The 20,388-nt window shown below is 40.4% G+C and overlaps 1 protein-coding gene across 2 annotated transcripts in view; it reads right to left on the bottom strand.

Moving 5' to 3' along the window:
• ZNF385D (zinc finger protein 385D) overlaps positions 1-20,388 on the bottom strand; it is a 315,750-nt gene that overhangs the window by 74,192 nt on the left and 221,170 nt on the right. For both annotated transcript variants that reach the window (XM_068547297.1, XM_068547298.1), the window contains exon 4: positions 18,588-18,750. In XM_068547297.1, the coding sequence (XP_068403398.1) occupies positions 18,588-18,750 (163 nt within the window). The remainder of the gene's footprint in view (positions 1-18,587; positions 18,751-20,388) is intronic.

The raw sequence follows: 20,388 nt of genomic DNA, 5'->3' as shown, positions 1-20,388 counted from the left end.
GGGTCTCCCCAGTGGTACTCGCTGGAAATCCGCCCTCTAGGCATCAGAGAAAGCTACTCATGGAGAAGAACTTAACTAGAGATACAAAGGTACACAACTGCCATTTGGTGTGTTGGGAGACGTTGCTGGCCCGAGTGTACTGCAGGAGCTGGGTGTCTATGGAGATACAGTCCATACCGCCGGAGTCTGGCCAGTGAGTGAGTAGACCAAGAAGAAAGGAAGAAGACCAGGAAGAAAGACCCTTTCCTCCTGCAATGTCTCTCCTGTGCCCTCTACTGACAAAGCTTAACATCCCACCAGCTGGTAAAGAAAGAAAATTTAAAGGGTCCACCCAGATCCGTCTTCATGGGGTGGGGCTGGTCGACTTACCTGGTAGAGAGGATACTACGTCTGCTTGTAACAGTGCTGAGCACAGATGGTCAGTAGGACTCTCCCTGCCAGTTTCTGAAGGGTCTGGGGGGAGGGAGAGAGGCTGGGCTCTTTGTCCTGTTTGCCTGGAGTACAGTGTGTATAGCCAGAAGGGCTCCATCGTACAGGGCTACTGTCTTCCAAGCCTACAAGAGGGCTAGAAAGAACAGGCTGTCCTTCAGATGTTGTGTCTGCACCCACTGGCGGTTCCAGGTTGCAGGCTGCTCTAGTGCCCAGGCTGGCACATACAGAAGGAAAACAAAAAACAAAAAACCAAACACCCAGAACAAAAGAAACTAACAAACACCAAAAAAACACCAGGGAACTTCCCCCTGGGTCATCCCTCAAGTCCTGAGGTCCTTGGTCAGTCCTACACTTTTCCACTTGTCAGACTCTTCTGATAGTTGTTCTCTGTATTTTGTCCAGGGTTTCCGGTTGTAATCAGCAGGAAGATAGGACGGAATCTGCTTACGCCACTTTCTTTGGAATGGGAAACTCTCTCTGCTTAAATTATTTCCTGAGGCTTGTTCCACGTGTAGGTGTTTCTGAGCCATGGTCTGATTCCTTCTAAAAAAAACATTGATCCTGATCTAAAAGTCTTCCTTATTTGCTAAAGCTGGACACAGGCCATAATGTGGGCATGAAAGAGATACTTACCTGTGTGACCATGAAGGGCAAGCTTTACTAAATATTGGAGCAGACACGAGGAAAGAACTTGAACTGTCCTGAGCTGCCAGCTGGCGGAAGAAAATGTACATTTGCCATCACCGATGTGCACTCACCTTTGTGACAAATCGAAGGTCCCAGATGCCTCGGCACTCTTGGCTATACTTTCATTTCTGATCTTCTTAGCTATCAGCTTTCTCCAGGAGGTTTCCTTTTAATACCCCATCTGTGAGGCTCACAGAGTAGTGGGTCCATGATAGTAATAATGATCACAACAGTAAACAGTAACCACGGTAAGCTTCTTACCATTTCAGAGTACCTACACATGCCAGGCATTATGATAGGTGTCTTAACTGCACCATTGATCATCCTCACTACAACATGTTATTTGGTAGATGAAGAAAATTAAATGAGGCAGCAGACCTTAGAAACCTAGAGTCTGATTCCAAACGCCATCTACCTTTCCCGATGCAACCCCTCGCCTTCACTCCTTCTACCGCATGTCTGTACCACCCTTTTTGTTTGGACCTTTAGGCGAACATCGTAGTATTTCCACTTTGGTTTTATCTACTAGACAAGACTGAAGTCTCCTTGAAGGCAGTGAATTTTCTTAGGTCCTAAGAAATAGGTCCTAGCACAGTATCCTGCGTAAGGCATTGAGTGGCTGCTGATTTTCATAGCTGCCAATCCAGGGGCTGTCCTCTCTGGAAAATTGACTTCGCAGAGAGATTCAAAGACTTTATCTAGAGAGTCACAAATCCAGCCAGTGACCGCTGAGTAGAAGGAATACTCGGTGAATAATGAGGCTAATCTGACCCGTGATCAAAGTCTGGCCATGCATGTATATGAGCACCCAACTTAAGATGTACAGGTGCATTCGTTTACAGCTCCATAAGGAGAAACGGACCCAAGTGTCATAAATGCAAGCACAGCCTCTCAAACACACACTTTTCAGAGACACCTAGTTGACGATGATCCCTGATAAAGGCTCACCTCAGTCACGCCACAGCCTCCCGTCCTGATGACAAAGAACAGGCTGCCCGTTTCTCTGAAGATGAAATGTTATCAAAACATGATAAATGTGCTCACAAACAGGTAGGGCTAAAAAAAAATGCGTGCAATATTTCTCTGTGGTTTTGCAAAAACAAGCACCTTGACTGGATTTCCTGTCTGCTAAGGATTAAAAAGCAAAAGGCTTTAACTATCAAGAGAGCTCAAAAGTAAAGAGATAAACATCAGAGGATCTGGGCATTGGAATACTGCTTCACGTCTAGTAGAACCACAACGCAAAGCTTACTCCAAAATATTCCTAACTACTAGTCAGTCACATGGCCTGTAGCAGAATTCCACCATGGTCAGTAAAATATCTGGAATGTTTTATCCGATAGAAAGCTCCTTTGTTCATTCAATCATTCCTCCATTCATTTGTTGGCTGACTATTTACACTGTGCTTTTTCATAATGAGCCAAGACTATGCAAGGCGCTAGGAAAACAGCCATGAACAAGACAGACTTCTTCCTGCTCTTAAGGAACGTCTATTCTATTGGAGGTGGCAGACAATAAACAAAACCGCACAATAAATAAATTATTGACAAGTGGGATGGAGAGTCCATAACGGGATATCAAAATGAATTTCTTTTTTAATTGAACCTAGTGAGTTTCTCTGTATTTTTTTTAAAGACTTTTTGATGTGGATGATTTTTAAAGTCTTTATTGAATCTGTTACAACACTGCTTCTGTTTTATGTTTTGGTTTTTTGGCCGTGAGGCATGTGGGATCTCGGCTCCCCGACCAGGGATCGAACCCGCACCCCCTGCATTGGAAGGCGAAGTCTTAACCACTGGACCACCAGGGAAGACCCTGTAGTTTTTACTAAGTAACCCTGGTTGTATAGCTTCATGCCATACAGAACAACGCTGTTTTCATTCTTCTACATGGTGACACACCAGATATTTGAGGACAGCTAGCATCTTACCGTCAAAACTTTTCCAGAACAAATATATCTCCAGAATTTTTTTTAGCTCTTTCACCTCTGACAAAACGTTTGGCCCTTCCAACACCACTCTGGTCCTACATGCTAGGTTTTTTTCTCTGTAAATGCAGTGGTTCACAATCTATGCTTTTGTTCATAATCACTTTAGCTACAATGAATTATATGGCCCCAACATAAATGCAAGAGGGACTTGAACGTGAGGGGAAGACATGGGTATTTAGTAGGTAATGCCTCTACTGCAAATTCCAAATTTCACCTAACATCACAGCAGAAGATCTAACATTATCACCTTCCTCACGGTCAATCCTATACCTTTACTGATACTTCCAAGCATAATCACAGACGCATATACACTATATAATATGCACACACAGAACAATATTAATATAGTAATAATATGGAGAAAACTTGATAGAGGAAAAATGATCAAATAATATGCTTACTGAAATATAGCTGAATCACAACCTTACATGGCAGGGGGAACATGCCGTGTGCTCAGGACCAAGGCTCTGGAGAAGATCTGCTGGATTCCAATCCTGGTTCTATCATTACCAGCTGTGTGACTCTGGGTAAGTACTTAACCTCTCTGATTCTTAGTGTCATCATTCACAAAATGGGAATAAGATCAGAACCTTTCCGTGTGAATTAAATAAGCCAATCTATGTAAAATATTAGAGTATTTGACTCCTAGTTAGTGCTATAGATGTCTACGCTAATCGTTATTACAATTAAATGTGCTTTGAAAATGCAATTTCATTATTTGCTAAAACCAAGTCAGTCTTCCTTAAAAGCGTCCTCCACGCTAAGTTAAAAAGGGGAGGGAAAATGTACTTTAACATTGAATTTACATATTCACATCGTCACAATCTCTCCAGGCTGATTAGTCTCTTTAGGATTTTTTTAAACTCTGTTGCACAGAGTTAAAATTTTGTGTCTTTTTCTCTTCTTGTGCTTGATCGACCTCTTCCTCTTCCCTTCCATTAACTTTGGGAAGATTACGGTTGCTCATCAAGTTAGTTCTAATCTTCCTAGCAGTCAAGGCAAAAAGGGAAACACGACTCGTTATGAAAAAAGGAGGACGCATGCCAGTGCCACGGGGAGCTAACATTGATTTAGCTTTTCTCCTGCCTGTAGGTGTCTGTATACCTAGAATGGAATCTTCTACCCTATTAGCACCAAGGCAAAACTCCCAATCGTGTTCTTGTGCATCGGACTTTCTCTAGAAGAATTGAGATGTATCCCTTCCATTACCCTGATTCTCAGCCTTCTGTCCATCCAATGTCACAGCCCTTTAGAAACAGGACAATAAGGAGACTGCCATTGGGCCCACTGGGCAGTTTGCTACTTCAGTCCTGGCTGTTATCTTAGGCCAGCGTTTTTAGAGCATGAATAAACCCAGTCAGCTTCAGCTCTCTGGAAGGAAAGTTGTGCCATTTATTTGTTTAATCTCTCCAAAGCAGTCCAAAAGCATTACCTGGAGGTAGAACTTGGAATTGGATTTCTAGTCCCAAAGGACGATTGCTGCTAGAGTCGGCCTAAAGCCCTAGCATGGAACAGGCACATTTGTAGTTAGAATCTATTAATAAACCGATGAAAGCTCACTGGTTAAAAGCCAAAGAATGCTATTTAATGCTCTCTTTTGCTTTTAATGGGCTGAAACCCATTAAGACACTGCTAAATAATATGGCAGTTTTTTTTCTTGCTGCTGATAGAGGGACAGTAACACACACACACACACACACACACACACACACACACAATAAGTTAATTTCAATAGGCTCTACACCTAAAGCAGCTGGAATGGAGCAGAACCTAGAGTCCAGAGGGTCCAAGGTGTCCCAGAGAAAGTCTAGAGATGAAACTTGAGACATTCCCCTCAGACAGAACTTCCATGATTGCATTATCAACTTTTCCTGGGGCTATTAAACCAATAGAGCAAAAAATAGGCACATTTGGTCCACAAACAGAGCCGGCCGGGGACAGGGGAGGGAGGCTCCAAATGGCACAACAGATGTCTCGGGGCTCGCATACCAAGGTGCAGGCTCGGAAGGGCCCTTCCGGGGGTTCTAATGCTGAGAACAGCCGATTCAGCGCAAAAATGAGAGAAGTTAGGGGATGGAGTCTGAAAGCCTTGCCTCGTTCTTGAACTTCCCAGATGGGCTGTTTCATCTATTTTTGGAATCATGATGTCAAAGCGACCAGCTGATGCAGTCATTCTGGTGAGATTTTTGCTTTGGGGACACCTGCCAGGGTTCAGCTTCACCATCTAAAGCTGGTTCTCTCTTCCCACCTAGGAACAGCCGTCTGTCTGCCCCTCTCTATGCTACGGGCTGTCCTGGGTTGCAATGGCTTCCAGACGGTCACAAGGTTATGGAGCTCCCAGTTCGCTCGGACTGCGGCCTCCAAGTCAAGGGCATTTCTTGCTTCTGGTCATGGAGGTCTCTTCCTGATGGCCTTCCCTGTTGGTCAGGATTGGCTTCACAACCTTCCTCTGAAAACAGGAGGCTATGCATTCACCTTTTATATACATTCCTAAAATTCTTTCACTTCAACACACGGCTCTGGTGTCTCGAGTCTTATACTAACTTGGGTTTAGGTCCTGCTTGCCTTCATCACCGTGATCAACGTGTTCTTCCTATTACGGTCCCAATTTCTCCCTTGATCTCCAAATCCTGTCCTGCCTTTTCTATGGCTGCTGTTCAAATACCACAGGGCAGAACAGACTAGACTAAAATACCACTGTGGCAGTTTCATTTTACAAAGGTGGCCAGAGCAAGAACTCCCATCTCACATGATGGGCTGACATTGTGACTCTGCCACTCTGCCATCGTTGGGTACCATCTTGGCCATCTCCTCTGGTGCCCATCTCAACCAACAGGGTAAGTTCAGTGAAAGGATATTGGGAAATTAGAGGCTAGGTCGTAAAAGGAATTAGAGCTTCAGCCTAGCTATCTTTTCAGAACCCAGATGCCATGCTGTGAGGAGGCCAGGACATGTGGAAAGGCCACCAGTAGATGCTCTGGCAGACAGCTTCCACTGAGGGTCCCACCAAAAGGCAGCATCACTAACAGCCTGATCTGTGAGTGAGGAAGGTCTGGGGATGACTGCATCACAAGCTGTCGTTTGACTGTAACTACATGGGAGACAGCCCTCCTCACCCCTCCACCCAAGCAAAAACTGCCTACTTAACCTCAGAATCATGAGAGATCTCATAACATGATACTAATAATACTACTAGTAAGATGCTCATCATCATGACAGATACTGATGATAAATGACAATTTTTTTTTCTCGCCACCAAGTTTTGCGTGGTTTGTTTTGCATGCACAGATAATTGGAAAAAATATCAAACAGCTGAATATTTGGAGGCCACTAGACCAGGGATATGCAAAGTATGGCCCGTGGGCCAAATCCAGCCTGCCATGTGTTTTAGTAAGTAAGTTTTATTGGAACACAGCTCATGCGTTTACATATTGGCAATGGCTGCTTTCATGCGACAGGGTCAGAGCTGAGTAGCTGTGACAGAGATTGCATGACCCACAACGGCTGAAATACTTGATATCTGGACCCCGTACAGAAAAGGTTTGTTGAACTCCGATAGAAAAACGGCTGACTTTTCCATTTTTGTTTTGTTTTACTTTTGACAGTGAGTATTCATCATTTTGCAACCTAATATACTTGTATCCTATCCAGCTATGTAAAATTTTATATTAATTTGCACACTGCAGGCAAAGCTACACATATACACTCAAGCATTTGGGAAAAGCTTTCATTAAATTAAAACACGCCACAGAGATTTTAAACAGCCATACATGTGGTTTTCATGATGCTAATGTTGGATTGAGTATGAATGAGGTACCCAAAAGTAAATTTGCACATTGACCAAACCAGGGAGTAGGGCACATTATAGTAAATGTTTTATTTTTCTTTCTGGAATAAGAAGACAACGGATAAAACTGGCAACTCCTGGCTGTGCAGAAATTTACATTGGGTGGAATTTTGATGAAGCTAAAAAACAAAGACTTTCTGAGGTTTTTAAGTAAAGGCAAATAATTTTAACAACACGTAAATTAAATTAATCTGATGACAAAGTACCCGCAAATTGAATGGGCCTTCTTGATGGATTCTAGATGTGTTCTACGTGAAAAAGTACTTTGTTAATCAAGTCCCACTTGGTTTCTTTACTTCATTCCTCTTTGCATTATAAAAAATTAAATTTCTGCAAGATACAACTCAAAAAAACTATCTTGCCTTCCCCCGTTAATTGCAAGTTTGATGGAAGATGTCACCTTTTCCCTTTTGAAAAAAGGGAATAATAGAGGACAGAAGTACTCAATGAATTTGACAGCCATGCCAAGTAAATTATTCTATGGCTATTCCAACCACAGCTATTAGATTTGTGGTTTTTTTAACGCAAAGGCATATAATCGGGTTAGAATCCTGGATTACTTTGAAGTAAGAAATTGGTTTTCACCTACTGTTTCAAAACCCTTTTTAAGATCCATTCATCTTTCAGGGTGACGATCAGTCACCCCCTCTTCCTAGGGCACAAAAGTTAACACATACCGGTACCTCGAAATAACTAAAAGACAAATCCAACATCACTAACATGTTTTTCCAAATATTTGGCAAATGAGAGATTATGAAATATTTCTACTAATGGGGAGATAAATATGATTTCTGTCTCATTTCTGATACAGTCCTCTGCAAAGACAATTCCTTAGAATAGGGATGTCAGTCATTTACAAATTAATATGATGACCTATTGAAATTTTAAAAGCTATATAAATAACAACTACACTGTTCCTCCCATTTAGGAAATCACCAACTTTATAGAGCAAACTATTTATGCCCCTGAACTTTAGACTACATCACCTTATTTTTAAATACCACTATATACTGATCTCAAATGTCTTAGTAACACAGGAAGAAGCTTGCATTTATGGGCCCTGAATCAATCCTTTCTAAGTTACTGGATTTTCAGTTACCAAAATTACTGCAGTAAATATCACCTTAGTTGCCTGAAAGAATTAAAGCACTTTCCAAACTGGAAATTCCTAGAAGATAATACATGTCCTGCCAGACTCTAATCCCTTCCACTGTAGGCAGTCTTGTGGTATCTTTATTTGATAATTTTGTATATTCATTTAGAAAAATTAACATTTGACTGCCAAAAAACCCCAGTGGGGTAGTGCTAACAAGGACTACGAGAGGATCAAGGGGTTTGCTGCCTACGAGGAGATCGCAAGGCTGCAGGGATAGAACTCGGTTCAAATCCTAGCTCTGCCTCTTACAAACGTGTTGACATCAGCGAAGTTATTTGACTCAGAATCTGGTTTCTTTAACTGCAGATTAAGAGTTAGATTCTCCTATAACCTTCACTAGCCTCTAACATCGAATTTCTAAACCTCTTTGTTTTAGCCTTGTCTTCTTGCTCCTTCACTAAAATGAACCACGAGAGGACAGGAAGAAATACTGAATATGCCCTAAATGTTTAAGCGAAACACTTCACGTAAGGAGTTGTTTTAGGGATTGCCACCCTTGACATCATGCTTAGCACATGTGGTTAGTAGTATTTGTGAACCCTCTACCTCCCTCCTCTGAAAGGATCATTCCAATTGCTCTGGACTTTCATGGCCGTATATCTTCTGTTTTCCCCTGACAAATCATTTCCTACTCTGGATTATATTTTGGGTTTCTTTCCTGTTTTCCAACCAGACTGGAGTCACCTTGGGAGTAGAACACCTATTCTGTGCCTTACTTTGCAGCCCTGCAGTCTCTTAAAATATTGCAAAATTATTTGAATAGCAATGAGTGGGTGTGAATGAATGGGTGGATAAAAGAACAAATAAATACCCTAGAGTTCAAGAGTCAGATGCTCAAATCTCTGACCCGTTCAGAGAAGGATGGGAAAGGTTTTCTTTTCCACAAGCTCTTCGACTTCCTGAGCAGCATGAAAGAAATGCACTCTTCTTTTCTGGTTTTACTTAATTCTACCAGAGAGCTGGCAAGGAAACAGAACACGAGGCAAAAAATGATAAGGTCCAAATGGGTAAGTATCCCGACTGCTACACATTCTGCATCTTGACCTTCACCTTGGAGTTTGGCCAGGCACCAGCTGTTAGTCTGAGGGTAATTGACTTGAGCAATCATGCAAGTATAAAATGCTGTCAAGGCTGCCCGCAAACTGAGTCACAGCAAAAGCAAAGCAAAGGCTGTGTACTGGCTGCATGGCACAGGCTCTACCCCACTGAGTTAAATATGCTCTCTGCCCTCAAATTTAACCCGATACCAATGACACAACTTGGTTAGTACATAGTCAATCTAACTCAATAGAGCTTTTCAAAATGTTCTTCACTCTCATTAGAAACTGAAGTAGCAGGGTAATTTAATGATGAATCTGAATGTAATTAAGGTAATTAAAAGAGCAACTTAATTTTATGCTGTCTCTGGGAAATGTTCAACCCAAGGGTTGCACATTCAAATTCTGAGTTACACTGGCTAATATCTTTGATGTGTATTATAAAGTAGTTAAATGTAATAGAGTTCAATTAGTAAAATATATTGACTCTAGGCGTTGAAATTGGTACTATATATTTTGGGAGTGTGTTAGTTTTCTAACTGTAAAAAGAGAATTCTTAGGATGATAGTCCTGAAAATAAAATGAATACATCACTGTTTATTGACAGTTTGAATGCAAAACTGCTAGTGGCTGGGAGAAAGACGTATGGGATGAAGGTGTATGCTCCATTAAGGAGGTGAAAATTTGATGGGGTTGACAAGTAGGAAGATACACAATTTTAATAGGTGCTAGGACGGAACTTACACAGAAGCCTGGAAATGGGAATCAGCCAGGCAAAGAACGTGATTCTATCTGTACATGTTTATGCCCATCATACACCTAACACTGGCACACAACGTGTGCATCCTCTGTGCCTCGGCAGGTGATACACGGGATGAGGTGAGGTATAAGGGAGGATTTTTCGAAGCAAAAGAACATATGCACCTTGCCCTGGATTCTCAAGTAATTTTGTTGCGCTGGAGTTCAACAGAGATGTGAAGGACTGCCAGAAATGGTAGGCAAAGGTCAGACCACAAAAAAGTTCTGATGCCATGTTTAAGGGTCTGGAATTCATTGAACAGAAATGCAAGTATAATTTTTAATTTAAATATCTGTTTCAGTTTGTGCTTTACTAAGAATTCAGTAGAAGCTTTATGGCTCCTGACCATAAGAAATGTGCTGCTAACATGTTTTGTTTTACATTCGTTTCAGGTCTATTACTAGTAGATATTAAACCTTTCACTTTTCCACTTTGGAGACAAAGTTCTCTCATGGTCCACGTGTTTTTTTACAGGTGCTCACTTCATGTTCTGTCATATTTGATCATTGTTCAACTTTTTTGTTACAGTTAAGAGTCTAACATTAAGAATTATTATTTTGCAGTTGAAATATTTTATCATTATATAAGCTTATGTCCACTCGATTCCTAAGAAGAACATAAAAATAGGGGGGAAAAAAACCCCTCCATTAATTAAAAAACACACACAAATGCACACATAGACACAGATGTTTCCAGAAGTGTAACAGCTGTAGACAAAGCCACTGGGAGTTTTAATTTAGTTTTTAAAATTCATCCAGATGTCTGTTATTTCACAGATACTGGTTAGGCGTTTAGCTTATCATTTATTTCTTAAAGAAAGACAGTCACATACACGAAGTGTGTACAGATACATACACACACACACACAAGTCAGGGACCCTGTTGCTTTGAACCATAACATAAATTATGTCTAGCTTGTCAGTTTAGTTTTAATTCCCCTCCTATCATGCACACCATACCCCAGCCCTTGACCATGGATAGACGACAGGTCCTTTAGGAAATGTAGGTTCTCACTGCTTCATTCATTCATTACGTTTAGGAAGACAACATGTTGCTGTCCAGATGAAGAATTTTTTGTGAAATTCTTCTGTGATTCAAGGATTGGGTTTGTGTAATGTATCTGGGTCAAAGCTTTTATCAGCACAATACCATTCATCTTGATTTCCTCAGGCACAAAAAGAACGGGATAGAATATTGTTTGTGATTTCCATATCACCCCTAATGTACGATCTGTCATCACTGATTCATACACAAGGATCCTGGAACCACAACATTCAAATAAGCATCCGGAGTCTGTGTGTGTGTGTGTGTGTGTGTGTGTGTGTGTGTGTGTGTGTGTGTCTCCTTTCTGAATTTCCCTTCTCTTTTTTAATCTCTCTATAGATCTGCTACCAGCACACACTGCTGGTACTTATCACACATCTTGAGCAGGGGACACTTGATAAAGGCTCTTTCTTTGACCAGTCAGAAGCATGTCATGAGCCAGCGCTAAGAAAAGAAAAACCACTTAAGGCATCAGTGGTCTCACAACAGTGCTTCAACTCCTGTGCCAAGATGCTGGCAATGGGGTCCTTTATTGTATTAGTGACTGTTCCAGGGGGTCTTTGTTTGGGAGAACGGGTGAGAAAAGAAAGACCCCAGGAGCCAGCACAATTTCCACTCCGCCAAGAGGGGCATTTTTACGTCACTACACCAGATCTGTAAGTGCTGATAGAAATGTGTCCCTTTTCAAATGACTTCGTATTGCCTCTGAAAGGTCAAAAGAGCTATGGCTTCATAAGCCACAAAAGCATGTGTTCCTCTTCTTAAAGAAAATGGGCAATGCTGATTATAAAGACCTGGCGTAGTGGGGTATTTCAGGAACAGGTATTAAAGACAGAATCTTGCATATCAATAAATATGTATGTAAAATATTTATATAATAAAATACCATCTGATATATTCCATACTATATCATACATACAAATGTATAACAGAAATTCAAAGATGCATGGCTTCCTGATGTCAAGCCCAGCTTGTATTCTGTTATCATTTTCAACACTTGGGACCTTTGTCTGAAGCCTTTGTCAAGAAAAGCAAACTTTTCCCAACTTCCTTATGAAAACAGAAACAAAGCTAATTCTCTCTTGTCCTCCGCTGAAAACTATGTGTCTGTTTTCTAAATGGCATTGGACTGGCTTTTCCTTACAAACTACTCATCTACCACTTTTATTTCCAGGTCACCATTCTCATGATTTAGCTTCTACTTAAATGGAAAGGAAAAAAAAGTGTGTGCCTAGCGCTGCCTGGCACTGGGCCTGATGTAAACAGCTGGCTTGAGAGGATAAGGCTCAGGAAAGGAAAGACCCCAGCCTCTGTGACCTTATAAAATTGACTGACATTCACAAAGAGGCTTTGTTTCCTAATGTATTTATTTGTAGTCATTGGATATCACTTGCTATTGGATACCTTCTTTATCATTAGAAAAGTCTCCATCACTCTAAGTATAAATAATTTGAATTCCAATAAACACTTAGAATCAATTATTAATTCAGAGTAAATAAATATTCCTTTGCATTCACAGACCTTTTCAAAAATAGATTCAAAAGTATTTCACTCTTGGCACCTTTGGGTCAGGTGAGTACAACATCCCTGGATGATAATTTTGAATTGCCAAAAAGAAGAAGAGAGGGGAAAATTGATACAAAGAAGACTGAATCATTAGAGAGAAAAGTGCAAATTTAACTTGTAACATGGTAGCTTTATCTAATGACTATATTTGCAATTCGCTGAGACTTGAGAGAATTATGTAATAGAACCAGGGAGAAATGTTCTCAGATCTTACCAAGTAGATGACTATGGTAAATCTAAAACTCAATAGGCTAATTAACTCCTGATTGATAGTCACTGAAGGAACATTAGAAATGTCAAGTCTTCTTTACCTGTGTAACCAGGGAATCTCAAAAGAAGCAAACAAACAACAAACAAACTTTAGGAGTTAGACTTGATGACCTTTAAGAAAACCTGCAACTCTGAAATTTGATGAGCAATATCTCAGAATTCTTTGAATTAATGAGAACCATTGTTCTTTCATGCAATCAGGTATTCACAAATAAAAAAGTCTAGAGGTTTGCTTTTAATTCAAGAACAAGAGCGCAAAACTGATTGCTTCAGGTTTTAAAACTACTTGTTATCTTTTACACAAAAAGTACTCTTTAAAGAAAAAAAGATAAATAAAAGGATTATGCAAGTATGTACTCTAAATGAGCATATCATCTGGCCATAGGAAAAGGTAAAGACATAAAAATTATATTTGAACAAGAATAAGATAGGGCAGTTAGGAAGATACGGATTCTTATGGGACTTCATAGGCAGAATGAAGAAGAGAAAAGTGACACACTTTAGGGGAGAAATTTAGAAGAACAGTATAAGAAACAAAGATGCAGGGGGATCATGTCTCTAGTGGAGAATACTGCAGGTGAACAACAGAAGAAAAGTTTGGAAAGGCAGGTTGTGATCAAACCATGGGGGACCATGAGGTCCAGCATAAAGGCACAATGAAGGTTTCTGAGTGGGTTAGTGCTGTGCCTTATATACTGTCTAGTATAAATGGGCAGTAGAATGAAGGATATGGTTGTCAAGGGGCCAGAATGGAGGCAGTTGGACTTGCATGGAGGCTAGGGCAATGGTAGGAGTAAAACTGAGACCCATGAGGCCGGGATATGGGTAGAAACCATGTGTGAAAGAGTGAAGGACGTCTCCTGGGAATGTGAGGGGAGTGGGTTCCAACCACTGAACGGATGTGTGGCCTGAGATAGGAAGAAGAGGCTAAGACGGATAGAAGGTTTCAGGTCTATGAGCTCCAGGATCAAAAATAAAACTCGGGAAGACAGGATGGAGAGAAAGTTGGGGAGGATGGTCAAAGTTAGGCTTATTTTTTTTTTTGAACCTGCAAAATAGAGGTGCTAACAAAGCATCCAAGTGAGTGACCAATAAGCCTTAGAAATCAGGTCAGGGATTTCCCTAGTGGTTCAGTGGTTAAGAATCCTCCTGCCAATGCAGGGGACACAGGTTCAAGCCCTGGTCCAGGAAGATCCCACATGCCGTGGAGCAACTAAGCCCGTGCACCACAACTACTAAGCCTGTGCGCCACAACTACTGAGCCCACGCACCTAGAGCCCGTGCTCCGCAACAAGAGAAGCCACCGCAATGAGAAGCCCGTGCACCACAACGAAGAGTAGCCCCCGCTCGCTGCAACCAGAGAAAGCCCGCATGCAGCAACAAAGATCCAATGCAGCTGGGTTTTAAAAATAAATACATAAATAAAATTTATAAAAAAAAAAAGAAATCAGGTCAGATTTTAGGAGAAGAACAAGGCTGGAGATGTGGAATACTGAGACTCCAACACAGGGATGGCGGAAGCCATGGTGGGATGTGGTGCTTTATTGCTCACTAATATCTGTCCCCTTCCCTGAAGGAGGTTATTCTTCCCTGCCCTTTATAATCAGGCTTGATCATGTGACTCGCCAAGGAAAGGGAGAGGAAAGTTAAGTCACTTGCATTAAAAAGCTTTAAAAGCCTATTGATTCACACCCTTCTTTTTTCCTCTTCCATAGAACTGGTAATGCCGAGCTAGTGACTGCTTCATTAGCCTGGCCCTAGAGTTAAATTAACAAAGGAAAAAAAACCAAGAACAAAAACCCATAGCTGCTCTGTAGGGTGTGAGAGAAATAATTAGTGGCTGTAAAAGCCACCAGGAGTTGGCAGTTGTTTATTACTGCAGATTCACCTAGCCTAGCCTAATGGATAGGTCATAGGAATGAATAAAATTGTCCAGAAAGGGAAAGTAAAGAAAGACAAGAGGATGACTTCACACAAGACTTAATCCAACAATTGCGAATGTGTCATTTCACAGGAAAAAAATGTCAATTAGGCTATATTTGCCAAGTTACTTTAAGCATAATTTCTTAAGTTTTGTCATTACTTTTTCTGTATAGAAAACTTGCATTAAAAAGAAAAACGAGGGGAGGGATAAATTAAGAGTTTGGAATTAACAGATACTACTATATACTACTGTATATAAAATAGATAAACGACAGGACCTACTGTGTAGCACAGGGAACTATATTCAATATCTTGTAATAACCTATAATGGAAAAGAATCCAAAAAGAATATATATATATGTATGTATATATGTATATGTGTGTATATATATATAAACCAAATCACCTAAAACTAATACAACATTGTAAAGCAACTATACTTCAATTAAAAAAAATTTTAAAAAAACCTTGCTAAGTCAGGCAAAGTTATTCTGGTCACCTTTGGAAATGTTTGCTCCATGAAATATTCTGTGAATGAATAGCAATCACCCTCCCGTACCAACAATTTTGAGTGTTTGAAATATTTTTAAAAATATTACTTTTGCCTGTAAATATTTCTTTGTGTAAATTCACCAAAAACACTCCTCATTAGATTGTAAGAACTAAAATTATGTATTAACGTTAGAGAGTGTCTTCTTGCCCAGCAGTAGGGGAACGAGGCTATCTGGGAGCAGCTGGTGGTTGATCACTGAATTGCTCACCACTCCAGCCTGCAGACTGGTAGAAGGAGGGGGAAAGAATCCCAAGACCATGAAGTTAGTGACTGAGACCTTAGCCCTCATGTAAGCCCAAATATGTAGACATATTTATTAGCCTAAGGCAGCAATTTAAGCCCATAATACACGATTTAGGAATTTAGAAGGAATTGTTTGTCTACATTCTCTTTTTGTAAGTAGATTTGGAATGAGAATTTGGTTTTTATGTGTATTCTATTTCTTGTGTTTTAAAGAATCCCAGGAAAACCTCCAAAGCAATTTTTAAATTCAAGTCTATACCACTTCTTGCTTTCTTTTTTTTTTTTTTACTATTGTTGCCCAACCTTCTCTTAAGATTCTTGTCTATCACATCACTGTATACTCAAGCATTTTTAAAGGCAATTGGCCTACATATATATTAAATTCTTGTTAAGAACAGTTTGGTAAAATTAGTGAAAGTGATTTAATGTCTCTATACCTTTTATGCATGGATAAGTCCACAAACCACAAAACAACTTTTTACATTAAGTAGAAAGGTTACAATTTTTTATTATTAAAAAATACGTGGTCTTTGATTTCAGAGTCTTCTCTCTTTCCCCTTCTGCCTCCGAGTATTTAACTGTTGTAAGAAACTAGCTCAGAGACCCATCCTGTTTTCAGAGCTGTGCTCTTTCCCAATCAGTATGAGGACACAGGCAGTAATAAAAAGGACAAGTAATAGCTTTAAGAAAACTCCAATTTGTCAGCATAGGTGCCTCGGATTCATACTGCAATACGAATGGGCTAAGAGTCTATGAAATTCCAGGAGTTTTTTGGGCTATTTCTCATAGGTAGTTTTGCAGAAATCCCAGATAAGGATAGACTTTGGCTTAAAACATCTAGTGAGTGTGCTGGAATCGTTAGTCTTTCAACCTGTATGACCTGTTTCTTTGTGGGTAGAGGTCCCCTTGGATCAGGGAGCCAATCCCTTCCAGATGCCCATCACTTCCTTACTTTGGCTTTAAGATATTTGTACTAACTTTGCAGATTTTATTATCCCTCTGTCCTTCTGGAATTTTCTCTAGCTCCAGCTAGAAAGGGCACTTCACCATTTCAACACCATTCTAACCACTAGGTAAATCTGGCATCCCCACTAGGAATCTGTCTATCTTATGTAGGCTCTGTCCCACAACCCAGTCCAAACTAGTTTCCATTCATCCTCCAAGAGGACAGAGCCTTTCCACTCTAGTCTCTCAGGTGAGGGATGGAGGTATGTATTCATAACTCATTTATGTAATGGAGATGACACACAAGGGAGCGTTTCCTAAGTCCAGTCAGCAGCTCTACCCACCATGTATATATATATATTCTTAAATGGCATGCATCTCTGTGTAACAGGGATTTTTTGCATTTTAAAGAGAAGTCAAGGTAATCCAAACAGCCATTATTGACAAAAATGTCTAGGAGTAGAAGAGTCTGGCAACGAGCAAAAACTTTACATCAAACTCATCTCTTTATATCAAACCTTTTACATCAAATTTACATCTTTATTCTTCCTACCTACTGTCTTTTTGCTAATGAAATACATGTCTCTATGGCGAGTATGGCTTTAGGGATCCCATCCCAGATGCCAATATCTGGGAGCAGAAATTACACTCACCTGCTTCAAGACTGCTCATTTCCCCTACAGCCCCCAAAATAAGGCAGTGAATTTTCAATTAATGGAGAAAAGACTAATGTGCTCCCTACAAGGTTTTACATCTAAATTAATAAGACGGTATAATTCAGCTCTTGGTCTGGATACCAAAGAAATGAACATGACAAGTTTGTTTTTGACACAAAACCAGATGAATCAGAGAATCAAAGGGATGAGAGAAAATGCAGCCAACAGACATTTTACTCAGCACCTACCCCGCGTCAGACAGGTGCTGGGGTACAAAGATGACGAGAGGTCACTCAGCCTCAGAGAGTATACAGGGTACTCAGGAAGGAGGCATGATGCATGCACCAATAATATTTAGATGAAGTATATAAAATGTGTTGTGGGAACTCACAGAGGACACTGTCGTCCCTTACAGATTCACACAGGAGCAAGCATCTCTCCAGATCTTTTGAGGACTACGTATTATAGGTCTCATGGGTGTACCACGTGTAATAACGTTGCTTCAATCTGTTGCATTGGTTCACTGTTGATTTTATATTTTCATCAGCCAGGGCTAGAAGATCTCTTCTAGTTAAGACATTAACCATCGATGACAATATACATGCTTCCTGACCACTGCTATTTGTAGGGGCTGGAAAGCAACTGACACATACCAGCCCTTGTATTCTTAGAAAGTGATTTATTAAATGGATGTGTGTACATCCATGAATCACACGGGATCTCTTTTTATGTAAGTTTCGAGGACCAGTGGTCTTATATTTTTAAATGCCAGCTTATGGAAACCCCACTGGCTTCCCCTGCCGTGAATAAACCGGTTGCTTGAGGAGCTATCCCAAGGGACCATTCAGAGGCCGTTATTTCACTGTGAAGACTGTTAAAAAGAATAATTGGTATCAATAACACTTACCTGTGTATGCAGAGGGAAGGTTACCCAGCCATAACAAGCCCAGATTCACACAGCCCCTACTTAAAACAATGCAATGTTTGGGATTTATGAGAATAAACCCTGTCAGTAATAATGCCCTTATGGGGGCCTTCTTGATTCATTTGGCATATTCTGCTGTGTACTCACAGTTAAATCAAATCTGCCATGCAGTTACAGGCTAACGTGCTTGCATACAAGATGCAAACGATACACACTGGAAAGGTTCACTTCTCAAAAAGAGGTATGGCTTTAAATGCCCTTCTGACCCTTGTGTTCCTCTAAAACAGCCATAGGACTGTTTCCAATGCAAAATCTGCAACATTACTAGTGATTATCATTATCGCTCAAGGGTACTGGAAAAATGAGGGGGAAGCATTACCAATACATAGAAAGATGGATCGAGCATGAATCAAGGTGGAAGGGACACCAGCAACAGATACAGTCAGACAAGGGAAGGAGCCCCCGAACAACAAGGGTGAAGACGACAATAACACAACAAAGAGCATCGCTTAACCTGTTTTGTCAGAGCTGGTATTGATGGTATTGGTAGTGATGGAGGTGAAGGTAGTCTTTGCGCTGTCCTTGGCAGTTACAGATTTCTGCTTATTTTTCATGGCTTCCAATGCTTTGAGCTTCTTGGCATGTTTCGTGCCTTTGTAGTGGGCCGCAGCCTGGCTCTACAAAGGAGAACAAAATGAACCATGCAATCAGGCTCATTTCTAAACTGGCATTCTCTGTATTACTGCAAATACAGACTCCCTTTCAATAACAGGTACCATTCACGCTAATTCTGGCTGTGGTCAAACGGTGGGGTTCTATTTAGAATGATGCTATACGAAGCAATGGGAATCAAGTTCTAAAACCTCTGGATGGAAGGAAGAAATATTCTATTGCTTCTCTTCAGAGAGATGTAGATGAACGCTAACATAGCAACAACATTTTCTTTGTGGGGTGGGAGAAAAAAAATAAGAATTTACAACTGTATTGCCTTTGTTCTGTCACAGAAGATGCTGGGCTCCCAAAGATTAACAAGGGCCCTAGAAAGAGTAGCTCTCACCTTCTTGGCTCCGGAAATGTGTTTCTCCTTCTACCATGTGTCTTATTAATACAGGACCCAACAGGTGTCTACCAGGAAAAATTCACCGATAACAAGGGAAATAGGCACCCTGGAGGCTGAGATGGGAGCGTGAGAGTTCAAAATCAAATGCACTGCCGAAGTCCAAATGGAGTATATGGAAGCTGGGCAATTTTATGATTCTTTCTTTCTCTTTGCTTCCCACAGAGGGTAATCTGAGGAGTTCAAGGTATTCTTTCAACACGTGGGTCTTTTGTGCCCTGGTCCATTGCCAGGCGGGTCCAGTGTGTTTTGAGCACTTCATGGGGCCAATGCAATTCTTTTGCCTTTGCTTTCTGAGATTTCTATAAATAGTAATATATATTTTCCCAAGTTTATATTTTCTTAACCTTATCTTTTGGTATTGGAGAGACATTGAGATAGAAAGTCATCTTAAAGAAATATATATTTATTAATGTTAATTTATTGGTGGTGAAGGGGAAGCCTTTGTGGCTTAGGGTGAGGTGGAAGTGGGCAGGGAGATTCTTAGATTAGAAGGTTTTCCAGCTCAAAACCTTTAAAACTATCACCTCACAAGGAAGAAATCTCGGTGGAGGACTAATTCCGTATAGTATCTACACATCACTTCCCATGACTTATTTAAACTCAATGTTCCATTTTGCCAGAAAAATACACATTGTCCTCTTCATCACAGCAACTGTGGTAGGTAGGGTGTTGCAGTATAATATCTTTTTATAAGTAGATAAATATATAATCCACACCTTCATTTGCATCATTCTGACAAGTATCCTCAAAGGACTAGGTACCCTTATTGAAAGAACACTGGACAAGGAAATTGTATATTAGAAACAGTTTGAACAGAGAGGACACTCATGCATCAGTTTTCCAACAACACATAACATTAAAAGACATAGTGTGAGTCAAAATATGAAGTTAAGACTTACTATAGTTAATTGAGGAACCAGTGATAGATTGGATTGGTTTGATTCTACACGGAGAATGCTATTTTGATGGACGGAGTGGTGTCCCTTTTTTCTAATAATTCAAACCCTTTGGGTATATCTTTTGAGGGCATGATGCTATATTCAATTAATTCCACAATATATAGTTGGTCATCTTCTCTAGACAGCTGATGATGTACTTTCCCTTAAAGCAAGGTTCATCTCTTACTCCTGGTATAGAAGTGAATGCTTTATATATAATGCATATTAAAATATAAGGTTGAGATGAAGAGTGCTAT

The sequence above is a fragment of the Eschrichtius robustus genome, chromosome 6, assembly GCF_028021215.1.
Source record: "Eschrichtius robustus isolate mEscRob2 chromosome 6, mEscRob2.pri, whole genome shotgun sequence".
Classification (NCBI taxonomy): domain Eukaryota; kingdom Metazoa; phylum Chordata; class Mammalia; order Artiodactyla; family Eschrichtiidae; genus Eschrichtius; species Eschrichtius robustus.
This window is presented reverse-complemented; position numbering and strand designations above follow the sequence as displayed.